A 23,752-nucleotide genomic window follows, 5' to 3' on the forward strand; every position below is an offset into this window, starting at 1 on the left:
CTTTATTGGCTTGAGATCTGGTGACTGTGCAGCAGTGGTCTTCTGCTGCTGTAGCCCATCTACCTCAAGGTTCATTGTGTCGTGGGTTCAGTAATGCTCTTCTGCGTACCTCGGTTCTAACAAGTAGTTCCTTGAGTTAGTGTTGTCTTTCTATAAGCTTGATTGAGTCTGGCCATTCTCCTCTGACCTCTGGCATAAACGAGGCATTTGCACCCACAGGACTGCAGCTCACTGGATATTTTCTCTTTTTTGACCATTCTATCTAAACCCTACAAATTATTGTGCATGAAAATCCCAGTAGATCAGCAGTTTCTGAAATACTCAGACCAGCCCGTCTGGCACCAACAACCATGCCATGTTCATAGTCACTTAAATCACCTTTCTTCCCCATCCTGATGCTCAGTTTGAGCTGCAGCAGATAGTCTTGACCATGTCTACATGCCTAAATGCGTTGAGTTGCTGCCATGTGATTGGCTGATTAGAAATTTGCGTTAACAAGCAGTTGGAAAGGGTGTACCTAAAAAAGTGGCCAGTGAGTGTAGATTCATCTTCAGTGCTTAGCATAGGTTTTAATCTTTAGATCTGAGAATATGAAAGGCTGCCATTGTCATGACACACTTAAGATATGAGATGGGACTTTTAAGTCCCACTGAAAGGCCATTCACATTATCTAGAAAGATAAACTACTTCTGTCCATCAAGCAGCATTACAGCAGCTCACATGCAGTTTAGGTGAGGCCAGCAATTTGCAGGTAATTGCTCAGCGGGACAGTTCATTTCTTACACAGTTCTGCAAAAAGATACTGTAAAAAATATTATTTTTTCCAACCAGCATCATCCAAACGGTGATCATCAACATGAAATAATGGTTGTATAAGATTAATTTGTTAAGCCAAGCTGGTGCAGAGAGGTTTATTGACTCATTAGGATGTATTACGGAGGTAATGTTTCTGTTACACATCAGCCGTCATCAGAGCACAATGCTGAACGTGGAAACTGGGGAAGTAAATGTCTGCTTCCTGAGCAAGCAATCCTTCCAGAGCAAAAGAGAAGAAAAGTGGGTCACTGCCTAATTATGGGCTGGGTTCCCCGTGCTCTTGCATAGAGATGGGAAAAGACAGAGAAAAACACTCCATATAAGAGATGTGCTTCTGAAAAAATTGCTTTTGAATTTGCTTCCCTTCTGCCTTCACTTTCTAACCACGAGGCTTTTTATGGCGATGGAGAAAGGATGAGAACATTGTAATATTAGAGACAGAAAAGCATACAGGTACGTGCTATGGAAAAAGACAATTCCCAGTTTCTCAGCTTTCCAATGATGCATACTTTTTTAAGGTAGGATAATTTTTTTGGACTGAGATAAATCAAATAAATTCAAAAGAATAAATAAAATCTCAGATTTGTCTAAATTAAATGTCTAGCAATGCACATTACTTTACTTTCTTTATTGTCCACATTTGGAAATTTAGCTTTGGTTTCACCACACAACCACATCAGCGTTCACATTCCACACATCACAGAAAAAACAGGCAACACAAATACATTCAATGTCATCACATAAATCACATTAAAAACTCAATTTAAAACCATATACATACTTTTTAACATCTTTTTGATGGCATGAGCTGAAATTTTATATTATTACTAACCAAAAACTGCGTTTTCATATATTTACAATAGGAAATGTACAAAATATTTCAAGAAACATAATCTTTACTTAATATTGTACTTTACTTAATATGATTTTGTGTGTGTGTGTGTGTGTGTATATATATATATATATATATATATATATATATACATTGCCAAAAAAATATACATTATTATATACATATGCATAAAACAAAAGCATCACATTATATTAGATTACATTTAAAGGTGCGTTTAAGTAAAATATCTTTGGGGTTTCTAATGACATTTCTTATCAGTTTAACATCAAAATGTTGCTGGTTAAAATAACGTTTTTTAGACAACAGAAGATATATGGGGAGGTCAGTCCTTTAATAGTAAGCAATAGCTTTTTCTGATCTCTGGTGTATATCTTAAATTATAATAATTAAAAAATTATAATATAAATATATACACCCCCCCCCCCCCCCCCATTGATGGAATAACTGGATTTCCAAAAATATAAATGACTTTTGACCAATTGTAATTTTTTAAACAAGGAAAATATGACACTGATAATATTTTTTATTTGTTATTTGCAAACAAAATATATGAAACCTTTATTTAATAAAACAAATAATAACATTCTTACTTAGCGTCAAACATAAAAATTCAGTAAATCCAGAGAATTTTTTTTTTCCTAAACAGTATATTGTGTGCTTCTATAAAAAGCGAAATGGCTAAAGGTCATGTATAAATACATGGCAGTGTAATGGAGGTGTAGATACAGAACTGCACTGACAAGTCAGGAGTGCTTCTCATTTCCAGTAAAGGCTTTTTGGATTTAGAGACTACAATCCAATAGTTTCTTTGGAGCCGGTGATTGTCTGCACTTACTTTCATATTGTATTTCGTGCTTCAGTTTGTCCAATAAACACAGGTCTAACTTCAAGGACAAATCCAGGGTGATGAATATTTCATTTCTCCCAGCATTGACTGCATCTGAGACTGGTATTTGTAACACCCCCATCCCCTTTTCCCTCCCCCCCCTGTGCTACTTACTAGACCAACCTTTTCTCGACCCTTCCCCACAGAGAATCAGTGAACTTATCTGTCTTCACTTTTCACTTGTGATGAAAAATGAAACATGAAAGATATTCATAAACACACACACACACACACACACACACACACACACACACACACACACACACACACACACACACACACACACACACACACACACACACACACACACACACACACACACACACATATATATATATATATATATATATATATATATATATATATCCATATATATGTGATCATTCATTTTAGAAATGTTTACTATAGTAAGCAAGACATTGACTCAAATTCAGAAAAAAATATTATCAGGGATAGTAAAATATTAATAAAGGGTTAATACCAATAAAACTATTCAAATGATTTCTAAAGGATCATGTGACATCAAAACTGGAGTATTGATGCTAAAAATTCAGCTTAGCAACATAAGAGTTAATAAAATTTTAAAATATATTAAAAAAAGATAATCATTTCCTAATATTACAAAAATATTCAGTTTGTTTATATATATAAGTGCAGCCATACTGAACATAACACACTACTTACCAACCAAATTTCTAAAAGTGTTATGTTCACGCAAGTTCTTAAATTAGAAATTGGCTGCCTCTTAGTAAGAAAGGCTTATTAATTATGTGTCAAATTGTGCACAGTGTCAATGAAAGGTAAGCTTACTCAGAGATCTTCGTGTCTGTCTAGAACATAAAGATGCATATGGTAATAGTGACAAATTAAATGGAGATGGTTATTATGGAAGCATATGAGTAGCAAAATTCTATTTGAAATGTAAAATGTCGTACGACAATGCAGTGTGTGAAATAAAGGCTGTGCATTTCTGTATTTAAATTCATTTCCAACAGTACACTACCTGACAATTGTCTTCCTATCGATCCCAGTTGTAAGACGAACAATTAATAACTTGCCTTCTAGTTGATCATTTAGAAAAGTGCCATAAGGTTGATTTTTACGATGAATCATCTGTTGAAGTGCATCCCAATCATCACAAATACTGCAGAAAACCTAGTTGAACCCACATGGACCCAGGATTCATAGAAATCAGTGGAGCCCTTGAAGGTTTTCTAGGGGTGGCCAAAAGATGCCTCACCAAATCTTGTGCTTGCATGCAAAAAAAAATAAATAAATAAATAAAAAAGAATTCAGTGTAATGTTATATTTTTGTTTCTGGTAAATTAAATAATGTGGTTTAAATTCATTTAATTAAATACTCTTGAAATATCGCAATTAAGTACTAAAAAAATCGATAAATTCAATAAAATAAGATAAAATAAATTCAATAAAATAAAATAAAAATCTATATTTTGTTTAAAAAAAATTATATATTTTTTTCCAGTTATTTTTCACATTCTTTTTGTACAACATACAGTATATGCCATGTCTAAAAATTAATAACCATTAATGAATGAATTAATAAAACAAACAAATGAACAAAAGGCATTACTATATACACATGGGCACACTATACTGACTAATAATATAATTTATCCATATTCCTTTTTGAGCCATAATATTATTAATACAGCTTCTTCTATTAATGCACCTTAAGTGAAATATTAAATTGCCATTGGTGTCTATTGAAGGAGTGTGCGTGTGCTGTCAATGACGATCGGTGAGGGCTAGAGGCAGTGATGTCGGTGACACCAATCAATCCACAAAAATTCAGTGGCTGCTATTTATTTATTGAAATATTGTGAATGTGCACAAGTAGGTTTAAATTAATAATAATAACAGCAATATAATAATTGGGGTGGCCACAGGGGTGGCCAGAGTTTACACAAGGATGGCAACATCAACAGCCTGAGGTATCAAGACATTTGTGCTGCCCATTACATTACAAACCACAGGAGAGAGCAAGTTCTTCAGCAGGATAGCGCTCCTCATACTTCAGCCTCCACATTAAAGTTCCTGAAAGCAAAGAAGGTCAAGCTGCTTCAGAAGTGACCAGTCCAGTCACCAGACATGAACAATATTGAGCATGTATGGGATAAGATGGAGGAGGAGGGATTGAAGATGATCTATAGAATCTTGATGAGCTCTAGGTGTCCTGCAAGGTTGCTTTCTTTGCCGTTCCATATGACTATTAATAAGTTATTTGAGTCATTGCAGAGATGTATGGATGCAGTCCTCCAAGCTCATGGGAGTCATACAAAGTAATAATTCTTTTTCCACTGCACCTTGACTTTATATTCTATACTGTACATTATTTCTGTTAAGTGACAAGACTTTTGTCTAAGCAAAGTCAGACCTTACTGTCCTAATTTAATAATTAAAAATCAAGGCATCGTCATATTTTATTTTGGTAAAATAAGTGTAATCCAGAGGCCTTTGCCTTTCATATAAGCCACTTCTGATACCAAATAATTAACTAGAACTCAAGTTATTATTTGTTGATCCTAAAACTTGGATAGGCGACTTTCTTTCTTTCTTTCTTTCTTTCTTTCTTTCTTTCTTTCTTTCTTTCTTTCTTTCTTTCTTTCTTTCTTTCTTTCTTTCTTTCTTTCTTTCTTTCTTTCTTTCTTTCTTTCTCTTTCTTTCTTTCTTTCTTTCTTTCTCTCTTTCTTTCTTTCTTTCTTTCTTTCTTTCTTACTTTCTTTCTTTCTTCCTACATTTTTTGATTAATAGACTATAAGCCCCACATACAGTATGTTTATATTTGGTGTTCAGACATTACAGGTGATGCTGATTGTAATGGTGATGCTGTGACTAATGGCAGCCTGTTGTACCTGTTAAGATGCAGTTACAGAAATACCCCTGATGCTGCTACACAGTCCTGTCTGGTGTAATAAAAATGAGATTGTGCCACTGAAATCTCCTTTGTTCCTCCCTGCAGATGATGGAAAGCTTTCCCTTGATGAGTTCCAGGCTTTCTTCTCTGATGGGACTCTGAACGAAGAGGAGCTGGAAAAGCTGTTTCACACCATTGACTCTGATAACACCAGGTGATTCTACAGACACAAAGTGTTGAATACACAACTAGTCAACAGTGAATGAAAAAAAAACAATGAAACATTGCTTAAATTGACAGGGTACAGATCAGAATGAAAAAAAAGCATGAGAGTTTGTGTGTAGGCCTGTCATGTGTTACTGTGCAATATATTGTCAGAAATGATTGCAGTAAGTGATAGTTTTGATTCACTAATTAAACAACAACATAATAAAGCAGACAGCCATAAACACTTTCAATGGACAAAACCTATAAACTTTGACACCAGTGATGTAGAATGTGAATGCAATTATAAAATGGCTTTTAAGAAACACTTCACCTTTTTGGGGAATAGGTTTATTTTACAGCTCATCTATTTCTCAACATTTGAGTTTGACCATCTTTGAGTTTATTCAGCTGATCTCTGTGTCTGGCTGAGGCACTTTTAGCTTAGCTTAGCATAAATCATTGAATTGGATTAGACCATAAGCATCTCGCTCCAAAAAAAAAAAAAAAAAAAAGAGTAATTTTATATACGAAGACCAACAGAAATTTCATAATTTTTGCGTTTTTCTAATCCATCTAGTAACTCATTCTGGCTTAATAATCAAGGAATGTTTCTGCTGTAGCATGGCTGCAGCAGAAGCAATGATATTATGCAATGATTTTACCTACAGTTATCTTTAGCTGGGGACTTTTTTCAGGTGATTTCTGCTAAGCTAAACTAAAAGTGCTCTCGTCAGACCCTGAAATCAGCTGAATGGATTCAAAAATGGTAAAACTCCATTCAAAATCCACTCAAAAAGGGGGTTAAATTAAGCCTTTTTTTTTTAAATTCCTTTAACATTATTTGTAAATGTGTGCCTTTTTGCAGTCAGGTAAAGGGTTGCTGACATTAATTTTTATCTAAACACGAAGGGCAATATAGATTGCATCACCGACAATTGAGGTCATGCCTATTGCTCGATATATTGAGCAATACATGGTCAATATATTGATTATAACAGCAGGCATAATTTGCCTGTGTGTGCCTTGCTTATTTTATTATTTTTTTATTTGGGTTACACAGTCAAGTTATATTCAATATTATGAGACTCTAGTCAGTGTCAGTGTCAGATCAAGAATGAGGTGATATTCGCCCACAGCACAAGCTTCATCTCATGCAAGCTGCTTTGCAAAGCACTGTAATTGTTTCATCAGCTTTGGCACTGTGGTTTTAGAAAACAAATTCTCACCTCATGTTTTCATAATTTATTTCAATTAATCTGCTTTAAATGACCGTCTGTGGATAAACAATACATGCATCCCAGAAAATGTCCTTTTTTTCAAACTTGGAAATGTTTTTGTTGTAATTGCAAATTTTTTTTATTTTAATGTTGCAAAGTTTGAAGACACAACTAAAAATGTGTCTGGAATGTGCGTTTTTGGCCACTTTATTAGGTACACCCGTCAAAGTTCAAACTGAGCATCAAAATGGGGAAGAAAAGTGATTTAAGTGACTTTGTTGGTGCCAGATGGGCTGGTCTGAGTATTTTAGAAACTGTTTATCTACTGGGATTTTCACACACAACCGTCTCTAGGGTTTACAGAGAATAGTCCAAAAAGAGAAAATATCTATAAAAAAATATATGAGCAGCAGTTATGTGGTCCCAAATGCCTTGTTGATGCCAGAGGTCGGAGGAGAATGGCCAGACTGGTTCGAGCTGATAGAAAGACAACAGTTACTCAAATAACCACTCGTTACAATCGAGGTATGCAGAAGAGCGTCTCTGAACGCTCACAACACATCGTACCTTGAGGCAGATGGGCTACAGCAGCAGAAGACTACACCAGGTACCACTCTTGTCAGCTAAGAAAAGGAAACTGAGGCTACAGTTCACACAGGCCAACCAAATTTAAACAATAGAAGATTGGAAAAACATTGCCTGGTCTGATAAGTCTAGTAGGATCAGAATTTGTCATCAACAACATGAAAGCATGGATCCATCCTGTTGTGTATCAACAGTTCGGGCTGGTGGTGGTGTTGTAATGGTGTGGAGGATATTTTTATGGCACACTTTTGGCCTTTTAGTACCAATATAGCATCAACACCACAGCCTACCCTAGTACTGTTGCTGACCATGTCCATCCTTTTATGACCACAGTGTACCCATCATCTGATGGCTACTTGCAGCAGGATAATGCGCCATGTCATAAAGCACAAATCATCTCAGACAGGTTTCTTGAACATGACAATGAGTTCACTGTACTCAAATGGCCTCCACAGTCACCAGTTCTTAATCCAATAGAGCACCTTTGGAGATGGAGTCTCACCATGGAGATTCGCATCATGGATGTGCAGCCAACAAGTCTGCAGCAACTGCATGATGCTATTATGTTAACATGGACCAAAATCTCTGAAGAATATTTCCAGTACCTGGTTGAATCTATGCCACAAAGGATTAAGGCAGTTCTAAAGGTAAAAGGGTGTCCAACCCGGTACTAGTACCTAATTAAGTGGCTGGTGAGTGTATAATGTTTAAGATGTTATTTTAATAAGTAAAATGATTCATGCATATATAGTGTAAGTATATATGACATAAATTAATATATAAACAAACAAATTCACTATTTTACAAAATCTGGCATTGAAATTTCATGTTTTAAGCTTGCAGAAGTCTGATTCAGGGTAATAAAAATCAATTATAAACATAAAAATATCTGTAGTTGGTGAAACCGCTGCATCATTTTTGAAGATTGTTGGTTTTTCTTTGTAAGCAGTGTCTTCAGGTCTTGGATCCAAATTTAACTCCTTATTATATTTAATGGCTTCTCAAGAACCATGCACAAAAAATGAGGCAGAATTCTTTTCTGACAGACATAATGAAGGGTAATGGATGGCAAGAAAAGGGAAAAACAAAACGACAGTGACTGATGAGGGATAATGAAGTGATGAGGGGATCAGTAATGGGATAAAGCCATTTAGAGCACCTTGTAGATTTGCTTCTCCTGGCAAAAACATATCCATTCTGTCTCTCTCTCTCTCTCTCTCTCAAAAGTTTTGTGTTTTGAAAGTGTCTTACCATCATCGTGAGTACATCTGTCTCATCTAAAGCCAGATCTCCATCTCTTTCTCTCTGTTCTTCATGCATCCCCCCCACACACACAGTCTCTCAGTGTTTGTGTGTATAGGTGTGTGTGAGCTGCTCTCTGGAGGCCGAGCAGCTCCTGTGTGTGTGTTGTCTTTAATCACATTTCAGAATGAATTATGTAAAAAAGCAGGAGAAGTCTGCAGCTGCTAGGATGCGGTCGCTGATCTGCAGGTCCAACACAGCCTTCTCTCTAAATAATGAAGCAGCAGAGCCCATAAGAACTGGTGCAGAGAAAGGGATGGAGACAAGAGGGCTGGATGATGAGATGGGGGAGGCTGCTAGAGGAGACACTGGGTGGGGGAGATGGGTGAAGATCCAGCCAAGGAAGAAATATGAGAACTGCATGCATGTCATCTATTTATGCATCTTTCTCATTTACACCCATGTCTTTGGAGTTGAGATGTGTGATATGAGAAACATACATCTTGTATTTTTGTTTGTATTTTATTTATTTGAATATGTCATGCTGATAAAACACACATACGCACGCACGCACGCACGCAAACACACACACACACACACACACACACACACACACATACACACACACGCACACACACACACACTTGCATGTTGGTTTTTCATGTTTTATGGGGACTTTCTATAGATTTTTTTATACTGTTGACTGTATATTTCGTTCTTTTACCCCAACATTTTAAGGAATCTTCATTCTTGATGGGTTATTCTGTACAATTAATGAGTCAAATAAAAAATGACCAACATAGGCTCATTCTGAAATTTTAGCCCTATATACATTTCTGGAGATTGTGAAATATGTAGCCAGAAGTATGTATGGCTGCATTTTGTCGTTAAAATGAACTCTACAGGGCGGAATGATAGCATTTCTTTTCACACTTACCAGATGACTGCTTAACTCCGTATGAACGGCTTTTCTACTGTTACCAGTTTGTCCAGTCAGCTTACCATGTATGTTGGTGGCCTGGAAAACAGACCACCATGACAAGGTTCTAGTCCAGCGAAGAATGGTTTCAGAAAGCAGCTAAGACAAAAACAGAAGCCAAAAAGTAAAATAAACAAATAAATAACAGACTGAGAATGTGGTAAAAGTGGTGAAAATCAGGCGAGGGCTTTTCTTTTTCTGGATTGCTTTTAAAAAACTGTTGGCTGGGTTTGGAAGTGGGTAAGCAGGTCAATCGATGCTTTTGAAAACACTATTGGTTGGGTTTAGAGAAGGAGTGTGGGTCATTTAGGCCGTACTCACACTAGGTACAGTTGCCTCGAACTGGGCCAAAGCACGCTTGTCCCCCCTCCCGTCTCCCCCGACGGCCCGCGCTCACACCATATCAGGCCTCGGCACGCTTACGTCATCGCTGCTGCGCTGTTCAGAAGCGCTCTCTATGGCAAACCTTTTTAGCATTTAAATCTTTGTTCTGACTCCATAAATATATTTAGAGATATCTCTAATTATATTTTGACTAGTCATAATTATAATTCGACTAGTCAGAATGACAATTAGAGATATCTGCAATTACAATTGTACTAGTACGAAATCATATTGGAGATATCTGCAAATATATTATGACTAGTCCTATTCCTCCATTGACTTCCATTGAAAAATATTTGCAGATATCTCTAAATGAGTTTTGACTAGTCACAATTGTAATTAGAGTTATCTACTAGTCATAATACATTTGGAGATGTCTTTAATTCGTCATATTTAGAGATATTTACAAATATATTTGAAGATATCTCTAATTAATTTACTAATAGTCGAATTACAGTTGTAGATATCTTAAATTGTATTTTTGACGAGTCAAAACTCAGAGAAATCTGCACATCACAAACCGTGACAGCACCTTCACCTGGACTACAATTCTGTCACTTTATGATCTACAAATCCCGTCACGCATAACACACACACACCTGTTCCGGTTCTTTGTTGATTACACGCACGCACACACACACACACACATACACGGCTGGGAGCTTCTCATGAACTGATTAGATGGACTTCATAAACAGCACACACACTTTAGTGCGTTTTGCCTTCCTGTGTATTGACCTTTGCTTTGTTTGTTTGTTTTACGTTGTTTGCTGCCCGGATCGATCACTTTTCTCTTAATCATTCTTTTGGATTTTTTTGTAACCGATGATCATTGCCTTTCTGATATCTCTTAATAAATCCTGAATTTGGGTCCGCAACTTTGTTGTCAGCGTCCCTCACATGACACTAACATCACATTAAGTGTTTTTCAAGGCGATTCGTACAGACTGTGATTAAACACTCGGAGCGGTGGCCTACTCAGGAAGCAGTTTGGGATTTGGTGCTTTGCCCATGGGTCTCATCTCAGCAGTGGTGCTGAGGGTGTAATGCTTGGTTTACACCAAAATCAGAATCAAAGGGCCTGTGAAGTAATTCAAAATATGCATTTTTATTCGATGTTTGATGTAATTTTAACTTGAACACAATGAGAGGGTGGGACATTGTGTAGCTCCTCCCCCCAAAAACAGCCATTGTTTTATCACTGCTCTGCCAGTGAGAGTGGTTGAGCTCCAGTGCATCAAATGAAAAGCAAATAAGAAGCGTCATGAAGGGGGCGGGGCATGTCAGATACTAGCGAGCATTGGACTGGTTATGATGTGATGAGAAACTAAAGTATGTGGTGATGTGAATAAAACTATTGTTTCATTTAGGCAAAAGTTACAAACTACAAGCTTTACATGTTTATATCAGTTTTATATCTTTTGAATGTGAATTTTGTCACTATTTTAGAGCACACTAGCTAGCTTTTAGATATTCTAAGAAATTAATAATACTGATACTAACATCTAAAAACCTTATTTTAATTCCATGGGACCTTTAAGTGTTGTTATAGTAGGTAGGTTACATATCACATATTGTATAACATAAATGCAAGCACGCAAATACAAATTTATTTAGTTTTCTTGTAGTGAAAATGACACGGAATTAGCTAAATAATTCAACTTTAGCAGAAAATTCTCTTGAGGTGAAAAACATCCTGTGAGTAAACTAGAGCAAGTGACACAGTGTTTTTCATTTGGTGTGAACCCAGCATAAGAGAGTGCTGGTTATTCACTCACCCCACTTAGGGCCTACTCACACTATGCTATCCGAACCGTGCCCAGGCCCGTTTCCCGGATCGTTTGAGAGTGCGCTGAATCGGACTCAGGCACGGTTTACTTGGCTTGTCCTGGCCCGGTTGAAAGAGGTGGGCCTGAGCGTGGTTCACTTGGGCAATACGTTTGTAGTGTGAGTGCTAAACGCGCCAAAGCCCAAAACTGAAAGCGAGACGTGACTTTAAGGGACTGTTTCATATGGATTTATTAATCATTCTTACTGTTCAATGAACACAAACTGCCCTAAATTATTAAAGACGCAAACCCCTCACTGCACCACAGCTGTGCACCTTCAGCAGACCAGTATCACCGCATCCCTAAGGACTGTTTGGCGAAATATTTGACTGCATGTCACTGCATATCAAACGACTGAAATGTTATAACTGGAGAACTCTCCACTGTGCTGAGCGAGAGCGCTTACTGAACAGTGCAGCAACGATGACGTAAGCGTGCCCAGGCCCGATTGTAGTGTGAGTGCTGGCCGTCGGGAGGGGGTACAAGCGTGCTTTGGCCCAGTTCGAGGCAACTGTACATAGTGTGAGTACGGCCTTACAGTACCTGGATGCGAATCTGCGAACTTTGAATCACAATCAAACTCACTAACCATTAGGTCAAAGCAGCTCCAAAAAGTGCCTCACAAACCAGTTTTTTTTTCAGTTGAGACTATGACAAGCTAAAGCTAAGCTTATTAACGCCCAAAGTATTTTATGTGTATGTTAACAAATGTGCACATTCTTAAATTAAAGTATACATCATTTGATAAACTGCATGAAGCTAGAAAGATTCATCCTTGTCAAGTGTCTGTGCTTTTTCTATCCCAAAGTTATGAGATGAATGTGTCCTTGTACTTGTTTAGATTGCACTCATGGGCATATTTTATTCCTCTTACATAAGCACTCATCACAATGAGTACAGAACAATAGATTGTGCATGTTGCTCATTTACACCATTTCATTTAGACAGTCATGTTTTCTCTTCTGTCCTCCATTTATGTGAATGTCACGCTGATGTTTACAAACATTACTACAGCAGCATTCTAACCACATGCAGATATCATAGAAATCTATATTTTAGTTATTTATCCTCCAGTCAAGTAAACTTGTTTACTTTATAATATAATTGGTCAAATATCAAGCCATCCATAATTGCTTATTAAATCAATGTTAATTAAGTTAAATTTTATTTCTGTTTGCAAATCATTGTATTTCTTAATTTTTCTTGTTTCTTTATAGATAATGATATTCAACTAGAAAAAAAATATATCATGGGAAAAAGACATGTTGATTGTGTAAAAGTAATAACAGTATTATTCAAATGAATACCAGTAGGTAATAATGTTAATTACGGTCAATTATCTCAGCTGTGCCCTTGATAATGAATTAAGAGGTGCAAGCATGACTGTGAACTTTTTTTGGTGAATTTAATGCCTTAACAGAAATTACTACCAAACAATTTAATGGCTAAAATATGTTAGTTAATTCATGTTTAGTGCACTGTCATTATTGTCTAAGTGTGTACTTTCTTGGATGTTTGATTTGGCTTTGTTTGTTTGGATAAATTAGAATAATCTAGTTAGTTTTACTTTAGATTTTAGTTGTTTTACATTAGACGTATTCAGTGAAGCTTTGTTGCTTATAGAAAGCAGAGTATTTTACCTGAGGTAACAAGATAACTTTAAATGAACTAAATTTTTAATATACATTAATCAAAGCTAAATTAAGACATTATACCAAACAAAGTCTATTTTATATTATATTGTATAATGTTGATTTAAATTGTATATATATCGAACGTCTTTTAAATATTGGGGGTGCAACAATGGAATAAGTGCATTTTCTCAATATTAAAAGTATTTCAAATGTGACGATATGCTATTTTTTTAAGCCAAAGGATAATTGTTAGATGAATAATCCACCCCACAAAATGAAATGTTAGAAATAAAGGCACTTATGAAGATGATCTTATTGCGTGTATAGCTTTTTTAGCTAGTGCTCGCTGCTCCGCATAATTGAGTGCACCCCATTTGAAAATAGATATTTTAAACATTTCTCAGTGAATATAGGCAATGTATTTTGGTGTATTTAAACTAAACAGATTTATTTAACAGATATATTTATCAAAATTATGTTTTAGTCGCCAAACATATTTAAAAATTGAAAGATAATACAATTAAATTCAAGCAAAAAATTGCAAAAAAAAAAAAAAAACAACCTACAAATTTTCAACAAAATTTTTCACTTTTTTTTTTTTTGCTTCTCTTGATTTTTCCTCTTTTTAAATTTGTATTTAATATTTTTCTAACATATATATTATTATATTATCTATAATATATTTGGCTGTACTAGTTTTTTGACCATAATCATCAGTTATTTTGTTAGATAAGCTCCAGATTTGGCTTCAGTACTGACTAATCTAATGTATCCACAAATATAATATTGTATATAGCTTCCTATTAAAGTGTGAATTTAAAAGATAGATTTGTGAGGGGTGTATAAGCTTATAGCTTATTTAGCACAGTGTTAATGGATATAGATGGGATATACCACAAACAAAAAGACTAGTATTATACACAACAATTCTACTCATCTCTTCTGTCCTCTTCTAAGATGGACATACTGTACTCTTTATTTGACAGGACAAGCACTAAGAGCTCAGTGCCATTCAAAAAAAGGCTGGATTGTTAGCCATGTTCACTCTCTGTGCCCATCGTTCGCCTGTAAATGTCATTCTGTACTGTATATTTTCTTTGTGCCTCCCTCTGCTGATGACACCTTCATTTTACCAAGTGAGGGAAAGCATAAAGAGCTGAAAAGTGCAAGAGCAGAAAGAGATGGAGAAAGATGGGACAAATCTCTGAAAGGGCAACAGGAGGAGCTAACATTATATGCTAAAACTTGATAGATGTAAACTGAAAAATATGAAAATTTATATCAAAAGAACTGGCAGCAGTGCAAATTACAAAGCACATTATCATATTATAACACTTGAGCTCATATTTGAGATCATGTTTGGAAAAAAATGTTGATTTTTAAATGAATAGTTCATGCACAAAGCTAAATTCATGCACCATTTACTCATCCTCAAGTGATTATAAAAATTTTAGAGTTTTTTTATTTTATTTGATTACAAAATAAGATTTTTTGAATAATGTTGGAAACCATTGGCTTTCATGGATATGCTATAGTCGTTGATGGCTACCAGTTTCCAATATTGTTCAAATTATCTTAAATAGATTTCAGCACAATTCATTCATGTTGTCACAACACAAATCGATTAAGTTAATGTAACAAATGTAAGTGGATTAAACATAAAACTATTAAGTTTCCCAAAAAATCTCCAGAATTTGGTTGTTTTAGCTCATTTTAAATAAGTAATTTGAACAATCAGCAAAAATCAGTTTTTGAGTGTAGTTTGTAATACATAAATGACAAGATTTTCATCTCTGAGCAAACTATACATCAGAAATCACTTTAAAATAACCCGTATATGCTTCTTTTCATTCATGAAGACCAGATCAATGTTAAACAGGCTGATTTATTAATGTTCTTGAAGCTGATGGCTTTGAGGGATTCTGTGGTTCTGGTTCACATAGCACAATTTCTAAAGGTTTATTTTGTATTGTCTTGAGGATCCATGTAAATAGATGATAAGACAGAGATCCTGTATGCACGCTGTTGTAAGACACAGATGTAATGTGTGAGTTGTGATGGGTTTTCCCTTGTTTCTTATGCCTTTCTTCTCCTGCCTCTTCTTTCCTGTCTTTCTGTACGCTGTCCATTTCCTGTGATGTGTTAGTAATGTTGACACCAAGGAACTGTGCGGTGAGTATCAGAAAAAAATATCTGTTCACTTGTTTTACAGGATGTTTTTTTTTATTTTTATTTTTTTTTATAGATTTTGTCTTTTCTGTACTGATGTTTGTACCAGGCTTTTTGGGGAGGATTTGATTTTTCTGTTGGAGCTTTTTTTTTTGCCAGTATAACTTCCATATTTTCAGTTTTCAAAGCTTGTGAAATCGCAGAATTTATATTGCTTGATAATGTCCTTTTTCATTTCTGTTTATCAGACTACTTTGCCAACCACATGGGGGATTATGAAGGAGTGCTGGCCTCCTTAGAGACACTCAACCTGGCCATTCTCAAAGCCATGGACTTCACCAAGAAGGTTAGTGTGCAAAAACTAAAACAGGGCTTGACATTAAACCTTGACATGTTTGTGAAGTAAATCAGTTGTACACTTATCTAAGTAAAACATGTTTTTACGTAAGTATATTTGTGATAATTTTTTTTATTAAGGTATAGGGATTTTTTTGCCTTGAAGGGCAGTTTTAATTAACACACACTGTAAAAGGTAGTACACTTTTAGAAATAAAGGTATGCGAGCTGTCACTGGGGTTTTCAAAAGGTACACATTTGTACTTAATGGGCCATATTGGGAATTCATACATTTATATTATTGCCTAAAAGAGGAACACTTTTGTACGTTTTAGGCACTAATATGCACCTTTGTGATATTAATATGGACCTTTTAAGTACAAATCTGTACCTTTTGAAAGGGTACCACCCCAGTGACAGCTCGCATACCTTTATTTCTGAGACTGTAGTATGAGGATTCGACTACAAAAGAGTGTGTAAACCTGTTGCCTTTAAAGAATAGTTCACCCAAAAAATATAAATATACTTACTATTACTCACCCTTAAGTGGTTTCAAACTTTTCGGAGTTTCTTTATTATGTTAAACACTAAAGTAGATATTTTGAAGAAAGCTGAAAACCTGTAATCATTGACTTTCATAGTATTAGTTTTTTCTTCTAAGGAAGTAAATGGTTACAGGTTGGTTATTTCTTTAAAATATATTTTGTGTTTGAAAGAAGAAAGAAAGTTATGAAGAAAAAAGTTTGTAACAATTAAAGAATAAATAAACGATGCCAGAGGGTTCATTTTTTAGTGAGTTATCCCTTTAAAAAAATTAAGTAAATGATGAAATTGAGTTAAGCTCACTTTTTTTTTTTAAGTAAACTAAACTTGACATTTTTAAGGCACTGGGTTTTCTCACTTTTAAGTAAATAGGTAATCACTTTTCCAGCACAGAAATTAAATGACATTCTGATATCTTTTCACAGTTATTGAATACCATGTACATTACGAAATTATTCTAAATTATATTTTCAATGTTTTTATCAACTAAATACAAGATGGTTCTTAGGTGGTTAATCTATCTATCGACATTCTTGAAAACAATCACAAAGTAATCACACAGATGTAGCTGATGACCATTTCACTCATGTTGGACATACTGTATGAAATGCAGTGATGCTTTGACGCATACAACTAAATCCCTAGTTGGAGCTGAAAAGTCTTGTTGAGCCAATTTTTGAGTCATTTATTTAAGCATTTCATTCAAATGGCTGATTCATTCAAGAATGAGCAAATCCCTAAATTATTGTTTAAATCATTGAATCATCCGATATAGCCCCCCAGAATTATTAGCCCCTCTGTTTATTTTTTTCCCAATTTCTGTTTAACGGAGTGAATATTTTCTCAACTTATGTCTAAACATAATAGTTTTAATACTCATTTGATCATTACTCAACTGATTTATTTGAACTTTGCCATGATGACAGTGAATAATATTTTACTAGATATTTTTTCAAGACACTTCAATACAGCTTAAAGTGACATTTAAAGGCTTAACTAGGTTAATTAGGCAGGTTAGGGTAATTAGTCAAGTTATTGTATACAGATTGTTTGTTCTGTGTAGACTATCAAAACAAAATATAGCGTAAAGGGGCTAATAATAATGATCTTAAAATGTCTTTTAAAACAATTAAAAACTGCTTTTATATAGTCAAAATAAAACAAATAAGACTTTCTCCAGAAGAAAAAATACTGTCAGACATACTGTGAAAATTTCTTTGCTCTGTTAAATATAATTTGGGAAGTATTTAAAAAATACATTCAAATGGGGGCTAATAATTCAACTGTATATATAAACACTAAATCATGTGGAGATGCATGATGCATTTGGTGTGATTTTTGTTTGTAACAAATTTTTTAAATGTGGGTCTCTTAATAATAACTACTTGTACATTAAACAGTTGTATAAAATCAATGTGTAATTCAAGAATTCAACAAAGAAGGTCTCTCGTGTGGCATTGCTTATTATACTTAATCTTCACAAACTTTCACATTTTTTATAACACTTGGTTGTGTTTGTTTTGTGATTTCTCCACAAGTCTTTGCCTCAAACAAAACAGGCTGTGTGAGCTTCAACTGATGCGACCTTGTTACTGCCAATACATTATTCATTATCAGTCGCCATTTACACTGAATATAATAAAATCTAAATTATACTTGCGGAATTTTTTTTTTTACTTCTCATTGCAGGCTGTTTGTCCTCTCAGTCAGGAAAAATATCCTTCACTTGCCCCTTAAAAAATCCACTTGTTCTAGTTTTGTCAATAGAAAATCCCATAAAAACAGCATTCAGAGATTTTTATTAAATCATTGTTCTGGAACTGTAGCTTGGATCAGTCGTGTCTTTGGTTGTCTATAAACAGAACACCATCTCTTATAAGCACACTAGAGTAAATCCTCCTCAGATGAGGAATAGATATTGCGAGAGGAGTGTGAGGCTGTTAATGCAGTCTCTCCTAACCGTCTAAATATAACCTCTCGTTTCAGAGCTTGGCTTGCATATTCTGTTTGTGGTTTTCTTCTCATTAGCAAGCTGGTGCTCAGCACTGCAGATTACTGAACTGTGGCCATTGCAAAAACACGCCTCTCTTTTTCTTTCCGTTTCTAACCGAGTGTGTAATCTGATTTATAGAAGACATTAAAACCTTCTTGCTCCAGCTCGTCTCGTATCAGTCTTAAAGTGTATTCCTCCATCCTCTTTGTATTTCGCTCTCTCCCCGCTGGCATGCTGGAGAATGTAATTGATGTTGATAAGGTCCTTGTTAATACCGCAGGTTAGAGATCTTCAATACCTGGCCGAGTGATAGTTGTAAAATATCTGGCCCAGTACAAGCTGAGTTCACCCTTTAAAAATTTATGGCCCATTCGAGGTACAGTTATTAGTGTTTGCTTTGGATGTGATCGCATAAGCTTTATAAAGATGGCTTTTGGGATCCAAGACCCTATTATAGATAATCACTTGCTTTAATGCAGCCGGCTGATTGCGTACAAACCTTCATTGATTTAGGCTAGCAAATTACACTGTGATTCTTCACTGCCACAACATTTGCATTTCTCTACTTCTTTTAGCCACTTGCAACTGTAAATATGAGAGCATAACTTTGCCTTTGAACTGTCCTTTCGCTAATATCATTTTGCTTCTCTTTATTATTTTATTCTGCCTCACCAGAGAAACTGCTGTATATGATTTACTTGCAAATGCAGCAATGTTCTGTTTGTGTCTTTGCATCTTCAGACATGCAATGCCTGTCTGAGCATAATTTACCGTTCAAATGGAGATACAAGCCATTTATCCTATCCATTATGGAGAGAGAAAACTGAACAAAATGGTGTTTTAATCAATTTGCTTTTACAGCTGTCTTGGTTAATCTGTTTATGAGAGAAAATAATTCCTGAATATTCATCAGTAACAATGAAGTAAAGCAATAATTTTGCACAATTAGCCGTGTTTACATTTTCATAGTGGCATTTTGCTTCATGAATCCTGATTAAGTATTGAGATATAATCAACAATTTTATTCAGTTGACAACCTTTAACAGTAAGAAAATGTTACAAATAAAAGCATTTGTTATCTTGACCAACTGTCATTTTCTGAGGACAAATAGCTTTCAATAACGATATTTTATTTTATGTTTGGATAAAAAGGTAGCAGACCTTTATAGAATAAACCTAGAATAGACCTTTATAGAGAGCATAACTTGGCATGGAACTGTCTTTTCGCTAATATCATTTTGCTTCTCTTTATTATCATTTTTTCTGCCCCACCAGAGAATCTGCTTTATATGATTTACTTGCAAATGCAGCAATGTTCTATTTGTGTTTATGCATCTTTAGACATGAGATGCCTGTCTGAGCATAATTTACTGTTCAAAAAGAGATAGACAAGCCATTAATCCAATCCATTAGAGAGAGAGAGAGAGATTAGAGAGAGAGAGTCAAATGAACAAAATAGTCTTTAAATAGATTCGTTTTTATAGCTGTCTTGGTTAATGTGTTCATGAGTAAGCATGTGCCGGTATAAGATTCTGACGTTATGATAGCCTTGGATAAAAATATCACGGTTTCACGGTATTGTGATTACTGCTCAAAAATATGTTCTTTTAAAATGTCTAGGTAAAAAACTGCAAATTTTCCCCTTTGAACACAATATGTTTTATTTTGAGAATCAATTGTAACATTTAGGAACAGTAAACATGTCAGGCTAAATAGTTCAAATGAATCATCAACTTAGGCTGCCTTAATTAGTTTCAAAAACACATATTTATTTACAATTTAAAGAATCCCTATTATGGGTTTTTGAAAATTACCTTCCAACTCAGCTCTAAGTGAAGTGAAAAATCCAGCTAAGACTTAAATCTGAAAGTGTGCCGTGTTTAAAACTATTGATTCAACTATAAAAGAGTCGACTCAGAGTGGTTTAAATTAGTTGCTGCTATAACAAATCTTTAGCCTAGTCGGTGTGACATCAATGCAGAACTTAAGCCCCACCCATTTGTTGTGCACACAGACCTGGGAAAATTGGAACCCCTGTCCCCGCCTACAAACACTGTAGAAAGAAAAAGAAGAAGACAAACAATGTAGTAGATCCCGGATGAATCAAGATCACGCTGAGCTCTAAAGTGTGAGGGAAAGTTAGTGTTATTTTCCCTGCCCAAAGATAAGGCTGTGAAGAGTCAGTGGTTGAAGTTTATCATTGCAAAAATACCTCAGCCTTATAGGCCCCGCCTTGTGCTGTGTTCCTGTCATATTTCTGACGAGTGCTATAGTAATCTACACGCTTAGAACAGGAGATTCGTCTGCCGTTTCTTAAAGTAAGGATCAGAAAAGACTATTGATGTATGTGACTTTGTCAGAGCTTGACAGGAACTTTACAGTACACAGTTCATGGATCAATTTCTTCCTCCATTTCACAAGTGTAATATGTGTGATTAAAATAGTTGCCTCCTTGTTTTCTCTTGCTTGCTAAATATGTATTTAATTTTGTTACTTGTAATTGTTCCATGCGACTTGTACTGTATTTGGTTACCTCTTTCTATTAACATATTGCATCTAAAACCATGTTGAAAACGTGACGCTTGACACTTTGTTTATGGATTTAAATGCATCTGTGAACTCACAATCCTCGGTTTGTTTCAAAATAGTTCAGCTTTTGCCACTGTGTGGATTAATACTGAATGTGTGTCGTTGTTATTACTTAGGAATAAACCAATATGCTGGTGTTAAACTGCACTGCGTTAATGCACTTGTGCATTGGGCTCACACATACACTCTGCACTCTGACTACTTCAAAATAGTTAATAAGTCATGGTGGGCGATTCTCTCTGTCTTGCGCTAAACACAGTTGACCAATCGCAACAGACTGGGTCATCAGACCAATCAGCGCAGATTAGCTTCTTGCTAAGGAGGGGTTTGGGAACGAATGAATTGCTGAACAAATCATATGTGAGTCATTGGGATAATTAGGTAAAAATAAATGCATATTATAAAAAAATTAAAGTGTTTTTTGGCCTTGCATGCATATCAGCCTTCTGTTGGAGACCCCCAAAACCAAAATATGACATTTTATAATGCATAATAGGGGCTCCTTAAAACAACATCTTTGGTTATCATTTCTGCTGGAGATACTGTTGTCCTAAAAAAAAGCACAAAAAAATAAAAATAAATAAAAATCTTAGAAATGGTATAGGAAAAATTTTTGGTGGTTTTAAAATTTTGACTTTCCCAAACTGTGGAATACCTGGAAAACGGTTATTGTCCTATGCCTATTCATGAGAGATAATAATTCATGAATATTCATCAGTAATAATGAATTTTGCTGAATTAATCGTGTTTACATTTTTATAGCAGCATAAATCCTGATTAAATATTGAGATCAGCTTGAATCAGCTATTTTTTTCTGACAACCTTAGGTTTTAACATTGAGATAATGTAACATTCATTTTTCTTCAGCTCAGTCCCTTATTTATCAGGGCCACAGCAGAATGAACCGCCAACTATTCCGACAAATGTTTTATGCAGCGGATGGCCTTCCAGCTACATCTAAGTACTGGGAAACACCCATACACACTCATTCACATGCACACACACTCATACACTACAGCCAATTTTGTTTACCCAATTCACATATACCACATATCTTTGGACGGTGGGGGAAGCCAGAGCACCTGGAGGAAACCCACACAATCGCAAGAAGGAAATGTATCTAATTTTTGAGGAAAATATTTAAATTTATGTTTGGCCAAAAAGTTAGCAGACCTTAATAGAATAAAAGTCTTATTTTATTTTTTGTTATTGACAATTATTTCTTTTACACTTTAGTTTTTTTTTTTTTTTGTATTTATTTTTAGTTGAAGTACTTTATTGTCAATTTACATATACATTGAGACTGGGGGAGAAACCTTCAGATGCCATCGATACATAAATAATTACAAAAATAATAAACATATTTACAATATACACAATTAGTATTTGACAGACACACATCACAAGAAACAGATGTGTAAGAGTATAAACACAGAATGCGTGTCAACCTCAAATAAATATGATAAATATTTCCATGGCAACTATATTAATATGAAACAAAAAAAGTTGCATGTTACATACAGTGCTAGTAGTAAACACAATTAATTAAGAAATACACAAACAACAACAAAGGAGCTCTGTGTGAGGCCAGTAAATGTTTTCCTTTTTGCAAAGTGTATGTACTGTAGATGTGTGTTTTGCATTAATGTGGGTATTAAAGTGAAAGAGATGAGACAAAGTGAGACAGACATTGTCATATACGCAGTAGTGGTAATGTGATACATACCAGATGCTCTGCAAAGTGTTAGCGTAACAGCAACTGTCATATAATATACAGTGAAGCAGCAAAACCACAAGCTGCCTCTCCTTGGATGAAGGTTGCATTGGAATTTACTAGGGCTGAGCAATCATATCCTCTCCGAAGATTCAGAAGATCATCTAGAAATACAGGCTTTTAAAAGCTGCTCACGACTGATCTCATACAGAGTTACTGTGGATTTCACTCTGCCAGCATAAGCATTTCCTGTGAACTGTCATGTCATTCTAGACTCACTGCGGTTATGATCTGCTTTGTTCAAAATCAATGACCCATAGTGTGCACTATACCTGATTGAGACACAATTTAAAGTCACATGCCGTACAAGAAAACTGCAAATCACATTGTGCCAGGACACATTTGAAAAATATGAACAGTTATTTAAACACATTATTTGCTATGGATATACACACTGCTACTGCATATGCTACCCCCTCACGGTGCCTAAATGTAGATGTATATTTATCTTGGTTGAACAGCTATGTGTGTGTTTACATGTACAGTATATTCTGATTATAAATTAGTATTACAATTGTATTACATTATTAATGCTTTTAACACTAGAACTATCGCCTATGTTCTTAAATTTTGTCCTAAATGGGTGAATATTTCATTGCAACGTTGTCAGGATTACTTCCTTATTTCTACCTTGAATGCTCATAATGTTCAAATTGACCTTATACAATTTTCTCATGCCTTTGAATATGTGTGCCTCTTTTGCCTAGCAAATTTCTGCTAACAAAAACATAAATTTACCTCCAACATGTCTTTCAAAACAACATTTACATTGTTGTGAAAAAACTTGTGACAAAGTGAGGAATGCACCTTTGCAGGTGACTCCTACATAATTATAAGC

General features: G+C 35.1%; 1 protein-coding gene across 2 annotated transcripts in view; it reads left to right on the forward strand.

The window, feature by feature from the left end:
* The window catches only part of necab2 (N-terminal EF-hand calcium binding protein 2), a 210,163-nt gene that overhangs the window by 77,986 nt on the left and 108,425 nt on the right, over positions 1-23,752 (forward strand). For both annotated transcript variants that reach the window (NM_001328213.1, XM_009293572.5), the window contains exons 3-5: positions 5,539-5,647; positions 15,657-15,682; positions 15,928-16,025. In NM_001328213.1, coding sequence (NP_001315142.1) covers positions 5,539-5,647; positions 15,657-15,682; positions 15,928-16,025 — 233 coding nt within the window. The remainder of the gene's footprint in view (positions 1-5,538; positions 5,648-15,656; positions 15,683-15,927; positions 16,026-23,752) is intronic.

Source organism: Danio rerio, chromosome 18 (assembly GCF_049306965.1).
Source record: "Danio rerio strain Tuebingen ecotype United States chromosome 18, GRCz12tu, whole genome shotgun sequence".
In the NCBI taxonomy this organism is placed as follows: Eukaryota; Metazoa; Chordata; class Actinopteri; order Cypriniformes; family Danionidae; genus Danio; species Danio rerio.